This window comes from Syngnathus typhle, linkage group LG7, assembly GCF_033458585.1.
Source record: "Syngnathus typhle isolate RoL2023-S1 ecotype Sweden linkage group LG7, RoL_Styp_1.0, whole genome shotgun sequence".
NCBI lineage: Eukaryota > Metazoa > Chordata > Actinopteri > Syngnathiformes > Syngnathidae > Syngnathus > Syngnathus typhle.
This window is the reverse complement of record NC_083744.1, coordinates 13,615,056-13,632,957: the sequence shown is the minus strand read 5'-3', so window position 1 is coordinate 13,632,957 and position 17,902 is coordinate 13,615,056. Positions and strand designations below refer to the sequence as shown.

At 39.9% G+C, this 17,902-nt stretch overlaps 1 protein-coding gene across 1 annotated transcript; it reads left to right on the top strand.

The window, feature by feature from the left end:
• Positions 1–1,444: 1,444 nt before the first annotated feature.
• lamb1a (laminin, beta 1a) lies at positions 1,445–17,773 on the top strand. The gene is made up of 33 exons (XM_061283111.1): positions 1,445–1,600; positions 2,162–2,376; positions 4,149–4,287; positions 5,012–5,085; positions 5,648–5,836; positions 5,945–6,008; positions 6,089–6,291; positions 6,456–6,576; positions 7,070–7,258; positions 7,462–7,638; positions 8,004–8,116; positions 8,321–8,400; positions 9,119–9,254; positions 9,348–9,506; positions 9,624–9,751; positions 10,322–10,442; positions 10,583–10,784; positions 10,863–11,006; positions 11,285–11,516; positions 11,877–12,040; positions 12,470–12,694; positions 12,803–13,020; positions 13,306–13,402; positions 13,629–13,998; positions 14,096–14,280; positions 14,517–14,758; positions 15,198–15,401; positions 15,476–15,620; positions 15,897–16,104; positions 16,312–16,453; positions 16,547–16,723; positions 16,836–16,995; positions 17,510–17,773. The coding sequence occupies exons 1-33, from the start codon at positions 1,567–1,569 to the stop codon at positions 17,647–17,649; spliced, it is 5,397 nt and encodes a 1,798-aa protein (XP_061139095.1). The 5' UTR covers positions 1,445–1,566; the 3' UTR covers positions 17,650–17,773.
• The last annotated feature ends 129 nt before the right edge of the window (positions 17,774–17,902 follow it).

Sequence of the window (17,902 nt, the reverse complement as noted above, 5' to 3'; positions counted from 1 at the left end):
GCTCTCGTCCTAAAGGCCGCATTCCAACATGTTTTCCAAGACTCCCTCGCTAAGTGCACCTGCGTGAAAACTTTTAGCTCCTGCGGAACGTGAAAGGAGCTAAAACTTTTCACGCAGGTGTGTTTAACGAGGGTCACTTGGAAAACATATTAGAACGCGGCCCCTCGAGGACTGGAGGTCCACACCCCTGGTTTAAGTGAAAAGTGCCACACCCGCCCTCACCCCTACTTTCTGATTGGCTGTTTGATCTGTGATTTGGTGTGTAGGTATAATTATTTGCTTCAAATGTTTCTTTTATTGATTTAACATGTGATTATACTTGTCTGCTTATGTACTTTATTCAATGAGGTTTGAACATATCTGTTTTTGTAGCTAGGCAGGACTTTTTGTATTTCGACCCCATTTCTTCACTACTTTTAAAGAGCCATTTTGCAGGTCACTACAGGTTGAGAGGCATTATAATTACCTACTACAGAGCAAGGCAGCGGGTCTATTGAATGAGTCTTCAGATGTTCAGGTGGGGGGTCACATTCTCAAACATCCCCCACCCAGACGACACTCTTCCTTTGTTCTCGCAGGTGAGATTACTGAGGTTTTACTGTGGGGCTGGGAGTTGAGGCATTGAGGAATGTGGGGGGTGATAGGAACTGAGTTGAAAAATAAACTCAACTGAAAAATAACACCAAAAGTGATCCCATATCAGATGAAAACATTGTCGATTTTTGGTTTTTGTAAATTGAACACTGGTGCAACAATTGCAAATCAGAGCATTATTGTCGCAATTTGTGGCGCAGCAATCTACATGATTGTCATGACTTTGCTAAACCAAGCAACAAGAAAGCATTAGATTGAGAACGTATGCAGCATTTTGCTGATATTAGTGTTGAAACGTGATTAAAGTAACATGACCCAAAATTGTCAAAACGTGATTTAGTTAAAGTGCAAGCTTAAATGCAAATGGGCAACGCATTAAATTCAAAGGATCAAATAATTCATTTACACAGTATTACACAGAAAGTCGATTTGTTGTGCCATTATTAGATTAAAGCGAAGTATGTTAAATTCCAAAAGGTGAGCGATGGGGTCGCCCGACTCAACGCAGTGGTAAAGTGAGCATAATTGAAGGGGAAATGCTAAGAAACCCCATACGACGTATATAAAATTTAAGGTCATCGTCGGACTGTTTTTGAAACATCTTTGAAAGTAAATCAGATCACGTTACTGTTTTAGTCTACGACACATCGTATATTTAGTTCTACTTTTACATTTCTATACTCCCACCCCAATTCAAAACGACTGAAAGTATACAGCCGAAAGAAGAGCTTTTGATTTTGCACAAATATACAGTTGTGTTTTCAGTCTACTGCAATTGTATTCAAAGTAGATATGAAAACCTTTAAACATTGGAGTTTTCACAGACTATTTGATAGTGTCATTTATTCTGAAAGCTTTAACCGGATATGTGATTGTCGGGCATATTTGACTTTTACGTGGACGGGGCCGGTGTGGGGGAGTTCAGGTCTGCTCGGACTTTGGAAGTTTGGTTTTGCCGTCTGTGAGAAGACGATGATTCTGCGTGTTCAACTCGCTCTGCTTCTTGGTGAGGAACTTTAAGAATATTTTAATTGATCAACTCCAAAGGAACCAGACACTCTAAAATCGTTACTCTAATTGCGTGCTTAGGACGTAAAATGTGTTGCTGCTTTTAACGTTTTTAAAATGATGACGGCCATAACTTTAAACATCCTTGTCAATTTGTATTTTATTATTTAGGTAGTAGAATTACAATTGGCATGTTAATATAAGTGTGTAAAATGGCAATTGTGAAGAGTTTTATGCAAAACAAAGCCACAAATGCAAGTGTAACAAAGAGAGCATTTACTGTATATGGGATCACCCCCCGCCTCAACTTTGTTATTTATTTGATCAACTTTACATTTTTTCACATGTTACATTATCATCCATCCATCCATCCATCCATCCATCCATCCATCCATCCATCCATCCATCCATCCATCCATCCATCCATCCATCCATCCATCCATCCATCCATCCATCCATCCATCCATCCATCCATCCATCCATCCATCCATCCATCCATCCATCCATCCATCCATCCATCCATCCATCCATCCAAATGTTTGACTGACTATGTTCTTAGGTCTACTGGTGTTCGACTTGGCCCAGCAACTCAAGCCTGTGTTAGGCCAAGACCAGAATGAAATCAACTTACCAGAACTCAGTGACGTTTGCACCAAGGGCAGCTGTTATCCAGCAACAGGAGATCTTCTTATTGGTCGAGCGCACCAGCTTTCATCAACCTCCACTTGTGGACTAAACCGTCCGGAACCCTTCTGCATTGTCAGCCATCTGCAGGTAATAAAATCTGTGGATCAGGAGTCACCAAAGTGGTGCCAGGTAGCTTCCAGGCACCACATGATTAGCCCACGGGTCTGTTCTAAAAATAGCTGACCAGTGTTGGGACATTCTGACTTTCTAGGAGTGTTTCACAAGTGATCTTTTTAAAATATAACTTTTTAGACATTTTCTAATTATTCCAGGAAATCAGTAATGAATCAGTCATTATTAATGACAACATGGAACAATAGTTTAAAAGTAATTAACAAAACTTTCTTTTTTTACATCTACTGATCATATACTCTATTGTCTCCCAAACTGGCATTCATTGTACTTGCTTGTTTTGTTGTAGCTTGTTTCTGTAATGCTGGTTATCAAAAGCAGTATTTAAATTGTCAATGGTGGCACGTCAAATAAGCAACAAGTCAATGAAACATCACACCACTAACATGCCATGCCGACTTTGTTTTTCACAGATAGATTGTTACTCTGCCTGTGATATTACAAAGTACCTCTTAAGGACACATTTTGGTGGAGCAACTTAACACCCCTCCCCGAATAGCAGGGTTAGGCGGCCAGCTTGAGAACAGACCATATAAAGCAGCCTGATGTTATCATACCGCTAAGTAGCTATATTTCCCCCTGTTCACTTTCCTTGCATTAGCATCTCCCCTCCTAAAACAATACAATCATTTCTGTAGAAATAACAAATATTGAGGCTGAAAGAAGAAAAATCTTATCTTTACTACCTCAATTTATATCAGAAAGCCTTTAATTGCTTATCTCGTCGCCTAACTCCCTCAAATGTTTTTTTTTCCATGTAGTCCCATTTTTTTTCAAACCAGAATATGTAACAGTAAAATATAATTCCACTAATTTATTTGAATATACCATACAGCTTTCATACATACACAACTCCAGTGCATTAAAGTTGTACCATAGTAAACTTGCCCGATTTGCTTTGTTCGAACGGTTCCCATGTCTACTGATGGAATGGAATGTTTGTAAGAAAATAAACTCCCTGTTGTGTATTACTTAGTGTGTGGCTTTAGGGGGGGTTATAGTCTGCAGCACATCCTGTGTTGATCGTAACCCCCCTCACAAACACATAGACACACGCAGCTACACACAGACACACACAAACCCCATCTGGAGGTGCGGATATAACAGGAGACAGATGTTTGTCCAGCTGCTTTAGGACACTGCTGTGCAGCAGACTTGTCTCACTGAAAGGATTCCATTGCGCTCTGACAATGCTCGAGTATATGAAAAAAAACATCCGTCCGTCTCAATTTATTCACTGGCATTAGTCAGTTTAAAAAAGTGAATCACAAAAAAAGGGAAAATAGCGTCAAAATTTATTTATTATTACCATTATATTTAATTGGACTTTGTTGGACTGACATTCTGTTGCAGTAGCTCGATATCAGGGATGAGAATCTTCCGCGAATCCGCGGATTTCCGTGTTTTTTTCCGTCGGGAGAATTATTTGCGTGAATCGTGTAGATTATAATGCAGTTTTTTCGGTTCTCTTTGACCTCAGTTTTCTCAAGGCTGCATAACTGTTTTGACAAGTTCTTATCTGTATGTGTGAAAACTCTTCCACTGTTGATTTGTTTTGAAATTTTTTTTTTCCCATGTTTTCACCAAATGTTGAACTTTGGCCACAATCCTGACTCATAATGTCATGTTTCTCTGCCTAACATATAAAAACAAAACAGCAGGAAGAGTGGCATTCCAACCCCTATTTTCTTCTACACTTTCTGCCACTCTTTCTTTTTTGTGTCCAGGAGGAAAAAAAATGTTTCATGTGTGACTCAGCGACCCCCTACAGTGAACCAGTGAATCAGACAGAAAGCCATCGTATTGAGAATGTCGTTACCACATTTGCTCCGAACAGACTGAAGACCTGGTGGCAATCTGAGAATGGTGAGAACAAAAACACAATGAAAGGTCAAAGGTTAATGCCTGTCACGCATGTTTAATGTTTAAACTATTCATCCAGGCTGTATTAGTTTACTAAAGGAATTACATGTATAGTTGCAGCTGAGTGCTAATAGTTAAACTGCATCTATCTGGAAATTATTCACAGCGCCCCCAAGTTTTCAGTATGCAATTAAATGTCTCCCTTAATGTAGTTAGAGTAAACTTACATTCATAGAATAATAATAATCATAATTTTGCCCACTGCAGTGTTAAAGGATGTTGGCTGGATTGACAGAAATACTTCAGCATTTCAACACGTCACTTAGTTGAGCTAATTTCAGTCGGCAGGCATCATGCACATCTTTATTGGGTAATCTGGGAAGATGGCGTGCAGCGGAGCCTCGGATTACATCTTTGTCACCTGGTCTCACATTTGGGACATTCTCTGCTTTTGAAACAAAATCTTTTCTGCATAGCAATGGCAAGCTTAAGTATTTTATATTTCAATAAAACCAACTTATCCCTGAATTTTACAGTACATAAATGGTGTATCTAAATGGGCAACCAATAATGGAATTTTGACATGGGAGATGCCATGCAATATGGTCAAATTTGAATCATCGCAACAGCGTCTTCTTTAGCCGCATTGTATTCTGCCACTGATTTTACAATGAGAATGTTAATCTAATGATGAAAACAGTTTAGATAATTGATCCTCTGTATGCAGGGAAGGAAAATGTCACTATCCAGCTGAACCTGGAGGCAGAGTTTCACTTCACTCATCTCATCATGACCTTCAAAGTGAGTTATTGTGATAGATCAAGGTCTTTAAAGTTTCAGTGTGTATCATAAGCAGTCTCCAATGATGTATTTCTACTTTAAAAATACCTTTTGATAGCTATAAATATTGGGGGGAAAAAAGGTTGATGATTAGGATACATTGTGTTTAAAAAAAATCCTTTGACAAATATTCATGTCATTCTTTTCAAATAAATAGCCATTCATATGTGCAAATTGCATTTGTTGTATAGGCAGGAGGAACACAAAAGTTGCATTTATCAAATTTAACAAATAGAATAATGAATTAGATTTAAGATACAAGTGTTAGAACAGAAGCCTCATCCAGACAGACTGGTGTCAGATTTGAAACAATCGGAATGAGCCATTCAGCGTCATGCAAATATCGGATACAGCCAGGTCGGATGGGCAAAAAAAAATTCAAGAAAAAATTTGCCTGCAGTTTCTATGTACAGGATGGATGTTAGCCTTCCTGTTAATTCAAGCTCCTTTTGCTTGGTTTGCTAATGTTGCTATCTTTTTATTGTACTGTAAAACCATTTTTCATTCGCTCTCATCCCTGAAGACATTTCGACCTGCTGCAATGGTCATTGAGCGCTCGGCAGACTTTGGCAAAACCTGGAAGGTGTATCGGTACTTTTCCTATGACTGTGAAACGTCCTTCCCTGACGTTTCTGTCGGTCCCATGAAGAAGGTTGATGATGTCATCTGTGACTCGCGCTATTCCGACATTGAACCATCTACTGAGGGAGAGGTAATGTGAAGTGAAAAAAAAAAGATCTTAGTTACCCCATGACCATTATCGCAACAATATTTTTTTTATAGATTTACTTTAGGGTAATAATCTGATGAATCTTTTCAGGTCATTTTCAGAGTTTTGGACCCTGCTTTTCGGATCCACGACCCATATAGCCCTCGAATCCAGGGTACCCACCGACTGACTAGTTCTTTAGCTAGTACTTATCCACTGTTTTTTAAATAGTCAATATTTATTTCTGTTTTACAGATATGCTTAAGATCACCAATCTAAGGGTGAAGTTAACCAAACTCCACACGCTTGGGGACAACTTGCTTGACTCGCGTATGGAGATTAAAGAGAAGTATTACTATGCTGCCTATGATATGGTGGTTCGAGGAAACTGCTTCTGCTATGGACATGCGTCAGAGTGTGCCCCAGTCCAGGAAACTGGCTATGTTAGGGAAGGCATGGTAAGCATACTGGTTACTCATGAAATGAGTCTTAGCAAAAATATTTACTAGAAGCAAGATTCCCACTTAACTAAAGCATATAGAATCTGAAACTAAACCAAAATCTATCCAGAAGTAATATTGAGACATTGTTTGACAATTTAGTTCTGATTGAATGTTTCCAGGTTCATGGTCACTGCATGTGTAATCATAATACCAAAGGACTGAACTGTGAACAGTGTCAAGATTTCTATCATGACCTACCTTGGAGACCCGCTGAGGGACGCAACACCAACGCCTGCAAAAGTGAGTATGCACTGTTTCACAGGAGAACATTTTTAAAGCTGGTTTACTCTCAAGAGGGAGCAGTTCTGTTTTTTTTAACCAGCCTTGTTAGTGCTGTGCTATCTTGTTGCTGCTTTGTTACTGCAGTAACTTTTACCGGTATGTTTTTTTATCCAGCCCTACTAGTGCTGTGTTACTTCCGTGTTGCTGCGGTATTACTGCCCCGTCACAGGCGGTATTTGGAAAGAAATGTTAACGTATGTTATGAAAACTTTAAAAAGGCTTTCTGTGTACCGTCTTTCTTTGTAAATAACTCGCGTGCACATGCGGCTTTTAGTACTGTGTGGCTTATTCATGGAGAAAAAGAATTCCCCTAATTTTTGCTCGTGCGGTTTATAATCAGGTGCGGTTTATAGTCCAGTAATTACGGTAAATATATATTATCTCCAGCGGCACCACTGTAACAATTACATGGTACTTCTGTGTTAACTGTGGATTTCTTGGATGTTTTCAGAGTGTAACTGCAACCAGCACGCGGACTTATGTCACTTTGACATTGCCGTCTACATGGCTTCAGGAAATGTAAGTGGCGGTGTGTGTGATGACTGTCAACACAATACATCTGGATACAACTGTGAGCAGTGCAAACCGTTCTACTTCCAACACCCCGAGAAAGATGTTAGAGATCCGAACATCTGCCAGCGTGAGTAATGAATGATCTTTTTTGGTGACTTACAAATAGATTCAGTGTCCCAAATATTAGCGGTGCCCCAAACAATTGTATAAAATTGAATCATCTAGCCATGTTAAGATATTTGTAGTTATTTTCGTCACTCTGCTCCATTGAAATAAATGTGAAGCCTGTTAATCAAGCAAAGTTATTTCTGTCTTTTTTTTTCTCTGTAGCATGCAGTTGTGACCCATTGGGCTCTTTGAATGGAGGAATCTGTGATGGGAAGACAGACATTAGACTAGGGCTCATTTCTGGTCAATGCCGCTGCAAAGGCAATGTGGAGGGAGAACGCTGTGATCGCTGCAAACAGGCGTACTATGGGCTCACTGATTCAGCAGAAGGCTGCAAAGGTATGACATGACCTGGAACAACAAGATGGATGGAATGGGCGAATGGATGGATGATTATAATTATTTCAGTAATTCCATTCAAAAAGTGAAACTTGCATACTGTATACTTTCCTTCCACACAGACTGATATATTTCAAGTGTTGATTCATTTTAGTTTTGATTATTGTAACTGACAGTTCATGAAAACACCATATTCAGTCTCTCAGAAAATTTGAATATTTTGAAAATGTTCGATATAGAACCATCTTATGCTGTGTTCATATGCTGTGCGTTGCATGTAGGGGTGGTCAGAAACAGAGCACATCTGTCATAGAAATATAAAGATAATACGTATACAATAATTTAAAAATGCTTTTCTCTTTTAGCATGCACTTGCAACATTCTGGGAACAGTGCCTGATGGAATTCCTTGTGACAGTGAGACAGGAAACTGCTTCTGTAAACGATTGGTGATTGGAAAGGACTGTGACCACTGTGTGGTGAGTTAATCCTAAAGTTTAAAAAAAACACCCACGCTACTAAAACCTGTGAAACTGCGGCAGTTGATTATACGCGTCATTAAATATGCTGAGGTGTGAAGAAGTGAAGCTTGGATGATTTCATCTCATGTTTTTACAAGACATAACCAGGTGGGATGTCATAAAATGCTAACATCTGTTTTCGCTCTTTGTGTCTGTTTAAAGCCGGAACACTGGGGTCTCAGCAATGATATGGATGGCTGCAGATCGTGTGACTGTGACCTGGGGGGAGCCATCAACAACCAGTGAGTTTATACACAGTATCGAACAACCCTGCAATAGTTGTTGAAACTACAAGCCAGTCATACTAACAGAATTTCTTTCAACTACACAGGTTGTTGTTTTTTTAAATCGGAGATGCAAGTAAACCTTTCTAAATGAGTTTTTTGGGCAAATTCAGAATCTTCCCTCATTTGTTTTCTCTTGGGTTTTAATCCATTCATGTATTTTCTGAACCACTTCTCACAAGTGTCACGGGCATGTTGGAGCATATCAAAGCTGACTTTTAGCAGTAGGTGGGGGACACCATTAACTGCCGAAACTGGAATCAAACCCGCAACCTCTGCACTGTGAGGTGCAAATAATAATGATAATAATAATAATAACAGTTATAATAAAAAAAATCCCTAATAATAATAACAGTTATAATAATAAAAATAATTTCCCAGCATTTACTGGCATTGTTTTTTTCTAAATATAAAAAAAAACTATGAAAACATCTTTAAAACTTGACGTGCTGGAAAACAAGTAAAATATTTTTTAAATACCGTGTCAAACTCATTTTTGTCGCGGGCCGCATTGTAGTCATAGTTTCTCTCGGGGGGTCATTATGACTGTCAATCCAAATAAATGAACGCCAAATCAGACTAGTGGAAACTTTTCAGATATTTTAAAAAGAGGATTTTCAAAAGTTAAGAATGAAAAGTAAATCACAAATTTATAAAGTGCTTTTGCTGTTATTAGGTGCGATGAGCTGACCGGTCAGTGCGCCTGCAGAGAACACATGTTCGGCCGCGGCTGTGATCAAGTTGAGTCAGGATTCTACTTCATTGCTCTTGACCACTACACCTATGAGGCAGAGGATGCCAAGTTAGGACCCGTGAGTCAACATTTGTTCAAAATTCACGCAATCAATAATATTGTTGATTGAAAGATGGATTTCTTGCTTGCCTAATGAGTTTGGTTCTTTTAGGGTGTAATGGTGGTTTCAAGGCCCCACCCACAGGACCACGTTCCCACCTGGACAGGTATTGGCTTGGTTAATGTTCCCGAGGGAGCCTTCCTTGAATTTTCTGTTGACAACATTCCTCACTCCATGGAGTATGACATCCTCATCCGCTATGAGCCTCAGGTAAGTGAATGACTGGCAACCAATAATTAGGACACACAAACCCATCCACCAATATAAAGTGATGGCGCAGGGAGTAGTGTTTAATTCAAGAAGGAATAATTTGATATGTTTCCTTAGCTGCCTGACCAATGGGAAGAAGTTCTTATGACCGTGATGAGACCAGGACCCATCAGAGCAGATAGTCGTTGTATAAATACTGTGCCAGATGATGACAACCAAATGATTTCACTCCACCCTGGGTCACGGTAATGTTAATTAATAACCCTCCTTTATAACCACCTTTCGGCTACAAATATGATTGACAATTATACTGTATATTAAAAAGTATGGAGCAATGATTTCTGCTAAGAATGCTTAGTAACTCGGAGGTGAATGATTTTAGAAGCAATGAGAGAGGCACTCATGGGGGGGCTGCAGATATTATCAGTCAAACACAATAACATTTACAGAAATGGATACAATAGCAAAATCTTTTACTTCATTATGAGTACAAATGTTTACCATTAAAAGTACTCTGGCAAGTATCCTTTTTCCCAAACGTTACTGAAGTTAAGGTACTCTGAACTGCCGACCTTCATTTGATGCGTTTTGCATGATCTCTGAATGTCTTCATTTTTTTTTTTTTTTTTTTTAACCCGACGTCAGTGCCTTGATTTATTTTCCTGAGATTGTTTTTCCTCAGCACTTTTATGAACATTTTGTTTCAACTCTTGTGTTTTACACATGATGAATTGTTTGCTTTTTTATGTCCTCGTGTTCAAAGGAAGTCTGCGTAACACTTCCCAGATGGTTCACTTTTCTCTGTGTTTTCGTAGACATGTGGCTCTTCCCAGACCAGTTTGTTTTGAATCCAGTTTGAACTACACCATCCGCCTAAGTCTGTCATTGTATTCGGCCCTCAGTGATGTTCAGTCGCCGTACACGCTCATTGATTCGGTGAGGATTTGTGATCAGATTTTTAAAGTAGAAGACAACACATGGCTATTACTCATAGCTGGAATGGGTTATCTGTAAGTCCCTCCAGTCGAACAAAGCTGGTTTTCAACTTAAAACTGGTTACATGTTCTTATTATCAGATCGTGCTGATGCCTCACTGTAAGAACTTGGACCTTTTTACCAACTCAGAAGGAGGGGAATCTGGTGAAAATCGTGGATGGGAAACTTTTCAGCGTTATCGTTGTATGGAGAATAGCCAGAGTGTTGTCAAGACACCGATGACTGACATTTGTCAAAACTTCATCTTCAGCATTTCTGCTCTGCTTCATCAGGGAGCCAAAGGTAGCACTACTACAAAAAAAAATGGAGGTTTTCAAGTTGAGAAAAATTAAAACATATGGCTGTGTCTGTCCCTTCCAGAATGCCAGTGTGACCCCCAAGGCTCTCTGAGTACAGTCTGCAATGTGAGTGGAGGTCAATGTCAGTGCCGACCTCATGTCGTTGGTAGAAACTGTGACAAATGTGCTCCAGCTACTTTCCAGTTTGGGCCAAGTGGCTGCAAAGGTATAAACTCCAACTTCATGTCACAATATTACAGATTTATCTACCAAGCCCCAAATTATTACCTCTCTCTGTTTTGAAAGCCATACATCTTACTTGCAAATTTCCCGATCCCTGAAGTGTAACATTGGTTTAATGTTGCTTTTCTTTAACTCAACCAACTTTTTATTTTTTATTTAAATGAGCTTAATTTGATGTCTCAACTGTAGCCCATGCATCTGGTATTTTGTAAACAAACCAATATTGTCAGATAAATCAAAACTGTGATTTTGTGTCTGCAGAATGCAACTGTGACGCTCAGGGCTCACAGAGCCCTCTTTGTGATCAGCTGTCCGGCCAGTGTGTGTGCGTTCCGGGAGCATATGGACGTCAGTGTAATCGCTGCCTCCCGGGCTACTGGGGCTTTCCTATGTGCCGTCCATGTTCTTGTAACGGACACACAGAGGACTGCGATGCTCACACGGGACAGTGCCTCAACTGCAGGGACTACAGCACAGGGCACAACTGTGACAGGTGAATTAGTATTGAATTTATTTGAATTAACATTGATCTGATCAATACGCAAATCCATCAGAATCCTCATCTTCTGATTGGTTTACCGCCCCGATCTACATAAAACGTAATGTCCTCCGATTGGTTCATCTGGTCTACATAATATATCTCTTTGTGGCGGAAGCCACACAAAACAACTTTAAAGATTTGTGCAAACAGTAGTATTTATTTATCAATGGCAGGCGGAGGTACATGCTCTACGGGTTGTTGTTGACGGCTGGGATAGGCTCCAGCGTGCCCGCGACCCCCGTGGGGACAAGCAGCACAGAAAATGGATGGGTTAATGGAATCAGAGTCTAATGCTCTGTCTTTTATGTTAAGGTGCTTGGATGGTTACTATGGTGACCTGACGCTGGGCTCCGGTGACCATTGTCGCCCCTGTATGTGTCCTGATGGTCCAGGTAGCCTGCGGCAGTTTGCTGGAAGTTGTTTTCGAGGTGACAATTCCCAACAAGCAGTCTGTGTCTGTGACACTGGATACAAAGGTACTACATTGCCCACTTACCCAAAAATACAGTGTTTTTCTCAGAGAATCCTGATAGGACACCAAAAATAGAAAAGCACCGTATTTTCTGGACTGCTATTTTTTGCACAAGGTTTGAATCTTTCGGCTTATAGTCCAATGCGGCTTGGACTTGGATTTTTATGACATCGTATGATTTGTGCATATTCTCTTACATATGGAAATGAAACATTAAAACATCTGCGGCTAATAGTCCAGTGTGGCTTATATATGAACAAAACAGGATTTTCCCCTAATTATACCTAGCGCATCTTATATTTGGCTTATAGTCCAGAAATTACGATAATTACAAAAAAAATTCCAGATGAAATGACAGTCAATATTTGAATTTAAAAATACAGTATAACGGCAAAAGAAGCATTTGGAATGTGTTCCCATCTTTTTTCACCAGGTACTCGCTGCAATGAGTGCTCCCCTGGTTACTATGGAAATCCTCATGAAATCGGGGGGTCGTGCCAGCCCTGTCACTGCAACAACAACATTGATATGTTGGACCCAGAATCCTGCAACCCCCAAACTGGCGAATGCCTGCGCTGTCTATATCACAGCGAAGGGCATTCTTGCGAATATTGCATGATGGGTTACTATGGCAATGCACTTCTGCAAGACTGCAGGAGTAAGTTCACTGAGCCACTCAGATGGAAAGTCGGCTCATAGTCACTTTTATGAATTCATTTCGAAGTCCAAAAGCTGCTTAGTAATGACTAATTGCTGTCTTCCACAGAGTGTGTTTGTAACCGTCTGGGTAGTGATAGTACCAGTTGTCCTTCATCAGGTGACTGTCACTGTGACCGCAATAGTGGTCAGTGTCATTGTCTTCCCAATGTGATTGGTCAGCACTGCGATCGTTGTGCACCAGACACCTGGAACATGGCAAGCAATACGGGCTGCCAGGCCTGTGAGTGTGACCCTAAACATTCGTACAGGAACTCATGCAATGAGGTGAGCAATATGGCTGAAATGTGGGTGCAGCTGGTGATAGCACAAATGGCAGCCTCCTGAAAATGATTCAAATGTTTGTATTTTTCTGATTAATTAATATTCTACAAATGCAACATTAATCAGAATACTGCGTTTAAACTAATGGGGGGAAATATAGTACTAAATATCACAGCAAAAAAACATTTTCTGACTTCCGCTTTAACATCTATTTTGTAGTTGCATAGAAAATATTTTAAAGGAAAGTATTTGGAGTGAAAATGTGTTCTGCATATGCTATTCCTACAGATCAGTGGTCAATGCTCATGTATGCCAGGCTTTGGAGGCAGGACGTGCAGAGAATGTAGAGCACTCTTCTGGGGTGACCCAGAGGTCGAATGTCATGGTAGGTCATTTGTTTTTGTTGGTCGCTAGACCTGTGCAGTATCAAGAGACAAACTTTAAACAGACAGATATATAGAGAGAAATCGTCCTTTTATTTTTACGACTAGCCATACTATTGAATGAGAATAAAAAATCAAAAAAAAAATCTAAGAACTTGTAGTATGAAGCTCTTTGGAAACTGGATGGATGTTACATATATCTAAACTTGTATGTTCTTCTCCCATTAGAATGTGATTGTGAACCTCATGGCATCACTCAACCACAATGCAACAAAGACAACGGTCACTGCATTTGTGTAGAAGGAGTGTCTGGTCCACGGTGTGATACCTGCGCCCGTGGCTTCTCTGGTACTTTCCCCAACTGCCAACGCTGCCACCAATGCTTTGCCGAGTGGGATGCTATCATCGGACAATTAACAAATCAAACACACCGACTTGCAAACAAGGTGAACACTATCAAGATTAGTGGAGTCGGTGGGCCGTACAGAAAGTCGATCGAAAGTATGGAAAGGAGTATATCAGACATCCACGCCGTCTTCAACCAAAACCCAGCCTCGCAGCCTCTAACCGAGATCCAACAGCTCTTACAAGAGGCCAGGTATGAATGGATTTAATCATAGCAAGTGCCGCTTCCAAAATGGTAGTATTAGAGCTCGTCTTTCAAATCGAACCTGTCATCTTTGTGTGTCCATTAGTGACTTGATGGGATCTTTGAGCCAGTCACTGAACCACACGGAAAATATTCTACTCAATGTGCAAGAAGAGAATAGCAACATGGAGGGTAAGCTAAAGTTGCTGATGGCAGATGCTCAGAAACTCGAGCGGACAGTTCAAGACATTCTGGATCAGGTTGAGTTCATCAGGAATTCTGATGTCAGAGGTAAGAAAGATGTCAACAAGATTTTCCGTTATGTATAGGGGTTAATTATGAAGATGTTTATATTGAGTTATTGTTTATTTTTTTGTTCAAACTTCTAACTTTAACCCCGAGTTTCTTTGGTCATGAGTGAAGATTCAATTGTTTCTATTGAACTTTTATGAACTGATTTCTTCATCAAACTCATTTTCTTATGGATAGTCCCCGACATTAGTTGTTTTTTATTACTCTGTTACCAGGCGCAGCTGACAGTGTATCTAAGTACCTCCTGCAGTCTTTGAAAGCTGAAGAACGAGCAAATGCATCCACCATTGACCCCAACAGCCCTGTGGAAAACTCTGCTAACATACGTAAACTCACGGAGGATAAGATGAACTTAACCAGAGATGAGTTTCTCAGGAGACACAATGACCATGCACAGAGACTGGATGACCTGGCAGGTCAAATCCAGACTCTGGACCTTTCACAGCTCAGCCACAAGGTACAAATATATGCTGGGGTTGTCTTCCACAAATATTTGTGACACTAAAACAAGTACTATATAGCAGGCATGTCACCATGCATGGTTAGCCTATGGGACTTCTGAAGTACTTAGACCCTCGAACTTAAGCTTCTCTCAAAAATCAGTATCTATAATATTGGTAAATGTATCTAATTAAAAAACATCTCAAACTGATTTTGTACTTAAGGAAAAGGTAATTTAGGTGCCAGCAGTTAGATACAGAATAGTTGCAGCAAGAAGTCGTGTTGGTATTAAAAAATATTGTGACTATCAAAAAGGTATTAAATTCCACTTGAGAATTTTTCATATACCCTGATAAGATAATTTAACTCCTAGGATCACTGAGACACACAAACCTTTCCAACACCTTATAATGCTTTATATTCCTGGTAACAATTTCAGTTTTGTGTCTCTACAGACATGCGGGAATTCAGATGGTCAGGACTCATGTTCCTCTCCCTGTGGGGGATTAGGATGTGTAAATGCAGAGGGTGGCCTCATGTGTGGGGGGCCAGAATGTGATGGTGTGTTGACAAAAGTTCATTCCAGTTGGCAGAATGCTTTTGAATCTGAAAAGGAAATAGTAAATGCCATGAAGGAAGTGGATAAACTTGCCAAGATGGTAAGACCCTAATTTTTGAGGATTCAGATTGTCTTTCAAGATAATGCTTTTGGTCTAACCTGCACTCTGTTTAGGTGTCAGAGGCAAAACAAAAGGCAGATCAAGCAAAAGTGAGCGCCCGTGACGTTTTCATGAAGACTAACAGGACCAAACACGATATCGATCGGAGCAGCGAAGAGTTGCGAGTCCTTATCAGAGAGATTCGAGACTTCCTTACAGGTGAATCTCTTTTTTTTTTCCTTGACTTCTGTCATTCAAATTGTAAAATCCACAGATTCTAAAATCGTTTAAGGCAACGAATCATCTGAGATAAATTTAGCTCAAATCAAATAGATTTTTGTCAGAAGGCTCAATATTAAATTGTATACATATAAATTGGGCACCTTCAGAGTGCTGGATACAATATAAATGCTGAGTAATGTTACCTGTACATCTAAAGACTGAGATCTGGACTGAGATGACCACAGATGCACCATAAACATGTTTCTTTTTTAGAGGATGGAGCAGACTTGGAGAGTATTGAAAAAGTTGCTAATGAGGTGCTGGCCATGCAAATGCCAACCACACGAGCACAGCTTCAGAACCTCACAGATGAAATCCGTGAAAAGGTGGGGGAACTGGGCAATGTGGAAAGCATCCTGGAGCAGAGCACTGAGGACATTGCTAGAGCTGAAAGCCTACTTGAACAGGCCCGGAAAGCTAGGTGGGTTCTGTGTTAACTGTGTAACATTGATGGTGGCTGGAGCAGCTCTTTCACGACTAGCACATTCTTAATATCAATCAAAAGACTTAACACTTTATTTTGAGGGGTTGGCAATATGCACAAAAGACATTTCCTGATATCATACTAGTCCATGGTTGAAATAATGTCAAGACTGAAATAATAAAAGAAACTCCCTATATTCAACAGTCAGGAGGCAGATGATGTGAAGGAATCTGCTGAGATGGTCAAACAAGCTCTGGCAGAAGCTCAGAGAGCTCAGGCAGCTGCCAGCAGTGTGATCCAGCATGCCACTGACGATATCAAGAACACCAACAAGCTTCTCCTCTTAGTCAGTCTTCTGTATTTAAATGCTTGATCATTTGTACAAGTACTTTTGTAACCACCACCATGTAGTAATGCGTGTAATCAACGTTGCGTTCAGGTCAAATCAGGTACAACCGATGTCGAAGTAAAACTGGACAACGCCACTAAGCGATTGCAGCAGCTTGATGAGGATGTGACACTGTTGAGAAACAAAACTCTGAAGGTCACACTGACCAGCGAACAGACCATTCATGATGCAACAATCATAAGACAAATAGTCAAAGAGGTGAAAAAGGTAAGTTAACAACTTTAAAACGTTGACCTGTCATGCAAAAAATGTATAGCAATAAAAAGATAACTTGGTTACATCTCCAAGTTAATTATTTTTTTCTGTCGACGTCATGTAGGGCATGGACACTGAAATTAAGGACAAGTACTCCACTGTAGAGCAACTAATTGACCAAAAAGGGAGCGGGGTGGCTGAGGCAAAGAAGAGGGCGGAGTTATTGCAGCAAGAAGCTAAGGAGCTGCTGTTGCAAGCCAGTCGCAAGCTGAAGATTCTCAAAGGTGATGTCACTACCATTTAATTGTTCCTCAGCAGGTTCTTTGAGCTACCGTTTGTTCCAGGATTGCATGACAGATCTGCTGCTCGAGTTGTGATCAACCTGGTGTTGACACTGGTTAATACGAGTATTAAACTAAAAACGTGAGACTAAAGGGTTATGCCTGCAGAGGGCAGTATAGGATAATAGGCTAAAGGACATTGATTTTGAGCCCATAATTGTTCATTGTATGAGCGAGTTGGTCAGGTGGTGTCGAAGAAGGACAAATGTTAACATACTGCACCTTGTTTGGTAAAAATGCTTTGGAGTCAAAAAAGTATTTTTAAATCTATTAATAAAAGTTTTCTTTTTTTTGGTCAGTGTTTTCCCCAATGAAATACAGATTATTAATATAATGGTTCATGGGTAAAAAAAAGTTATTTACTGTAATTAGCACTCAGTATTAGGGAAAATAAAACTGGCACATGCCTTACAAGAATGTTTGTGCTGGGCACTAAATTTATTCTTTCATATTTCAGATCTAGAAAAGTTATTTGAGGACAACGAACATACACTTGAGGTGAAGGCAGAGCAGCTGGGTGAACTGGAGGCCTCAGTTAAGGAGCTGCTGCAGCAGATCAGCCACAAAGTTACACTTTATAGCACATGTTTATTCTAAAGTTAAAGGTCACTGCTTGCTAAAGGAACATATTTTTTTACTTTTTTTATCTGAATCAAAAAGGCCATGAAAAAAACATTTCAAATATGCATTAGTAACTACTGAATAAAAGTGTTTTACCTTATGTTAACGTGTCTATTTGGGATCAACCCTGAACAAGAATTGGATTCTTTGGGTTTTATATGAATGTAATTGTTGTGTCACTGACCATTTATTTGACCAAATTTTGGATTGTTTGATCATTGGACTGCAA

Bases quoted from the DNA above. Each gene is read 5' to 3' on its own strand.
- lamb1a (XM_061283111.1), top strand. From the start codon at position 1,567: ATGATTCTGCGTGTTCAACTCGCTCTGCTTCTTG. The intron at 13,999-14,095 runs GTATGAATGGAT...TGTGTCCATTAG, and splicing joins CAGCTCTTACAAGAGGCCAG to TGACTTGATGGGATCTTTGA. The intron at 16,724-16,835 runs GTAAGTTAACAA...GACGTCATGTAG, and splicing joins TAGTCAAAGAGGTGAAAAAG to GGCATGGACACTGAAATTAA.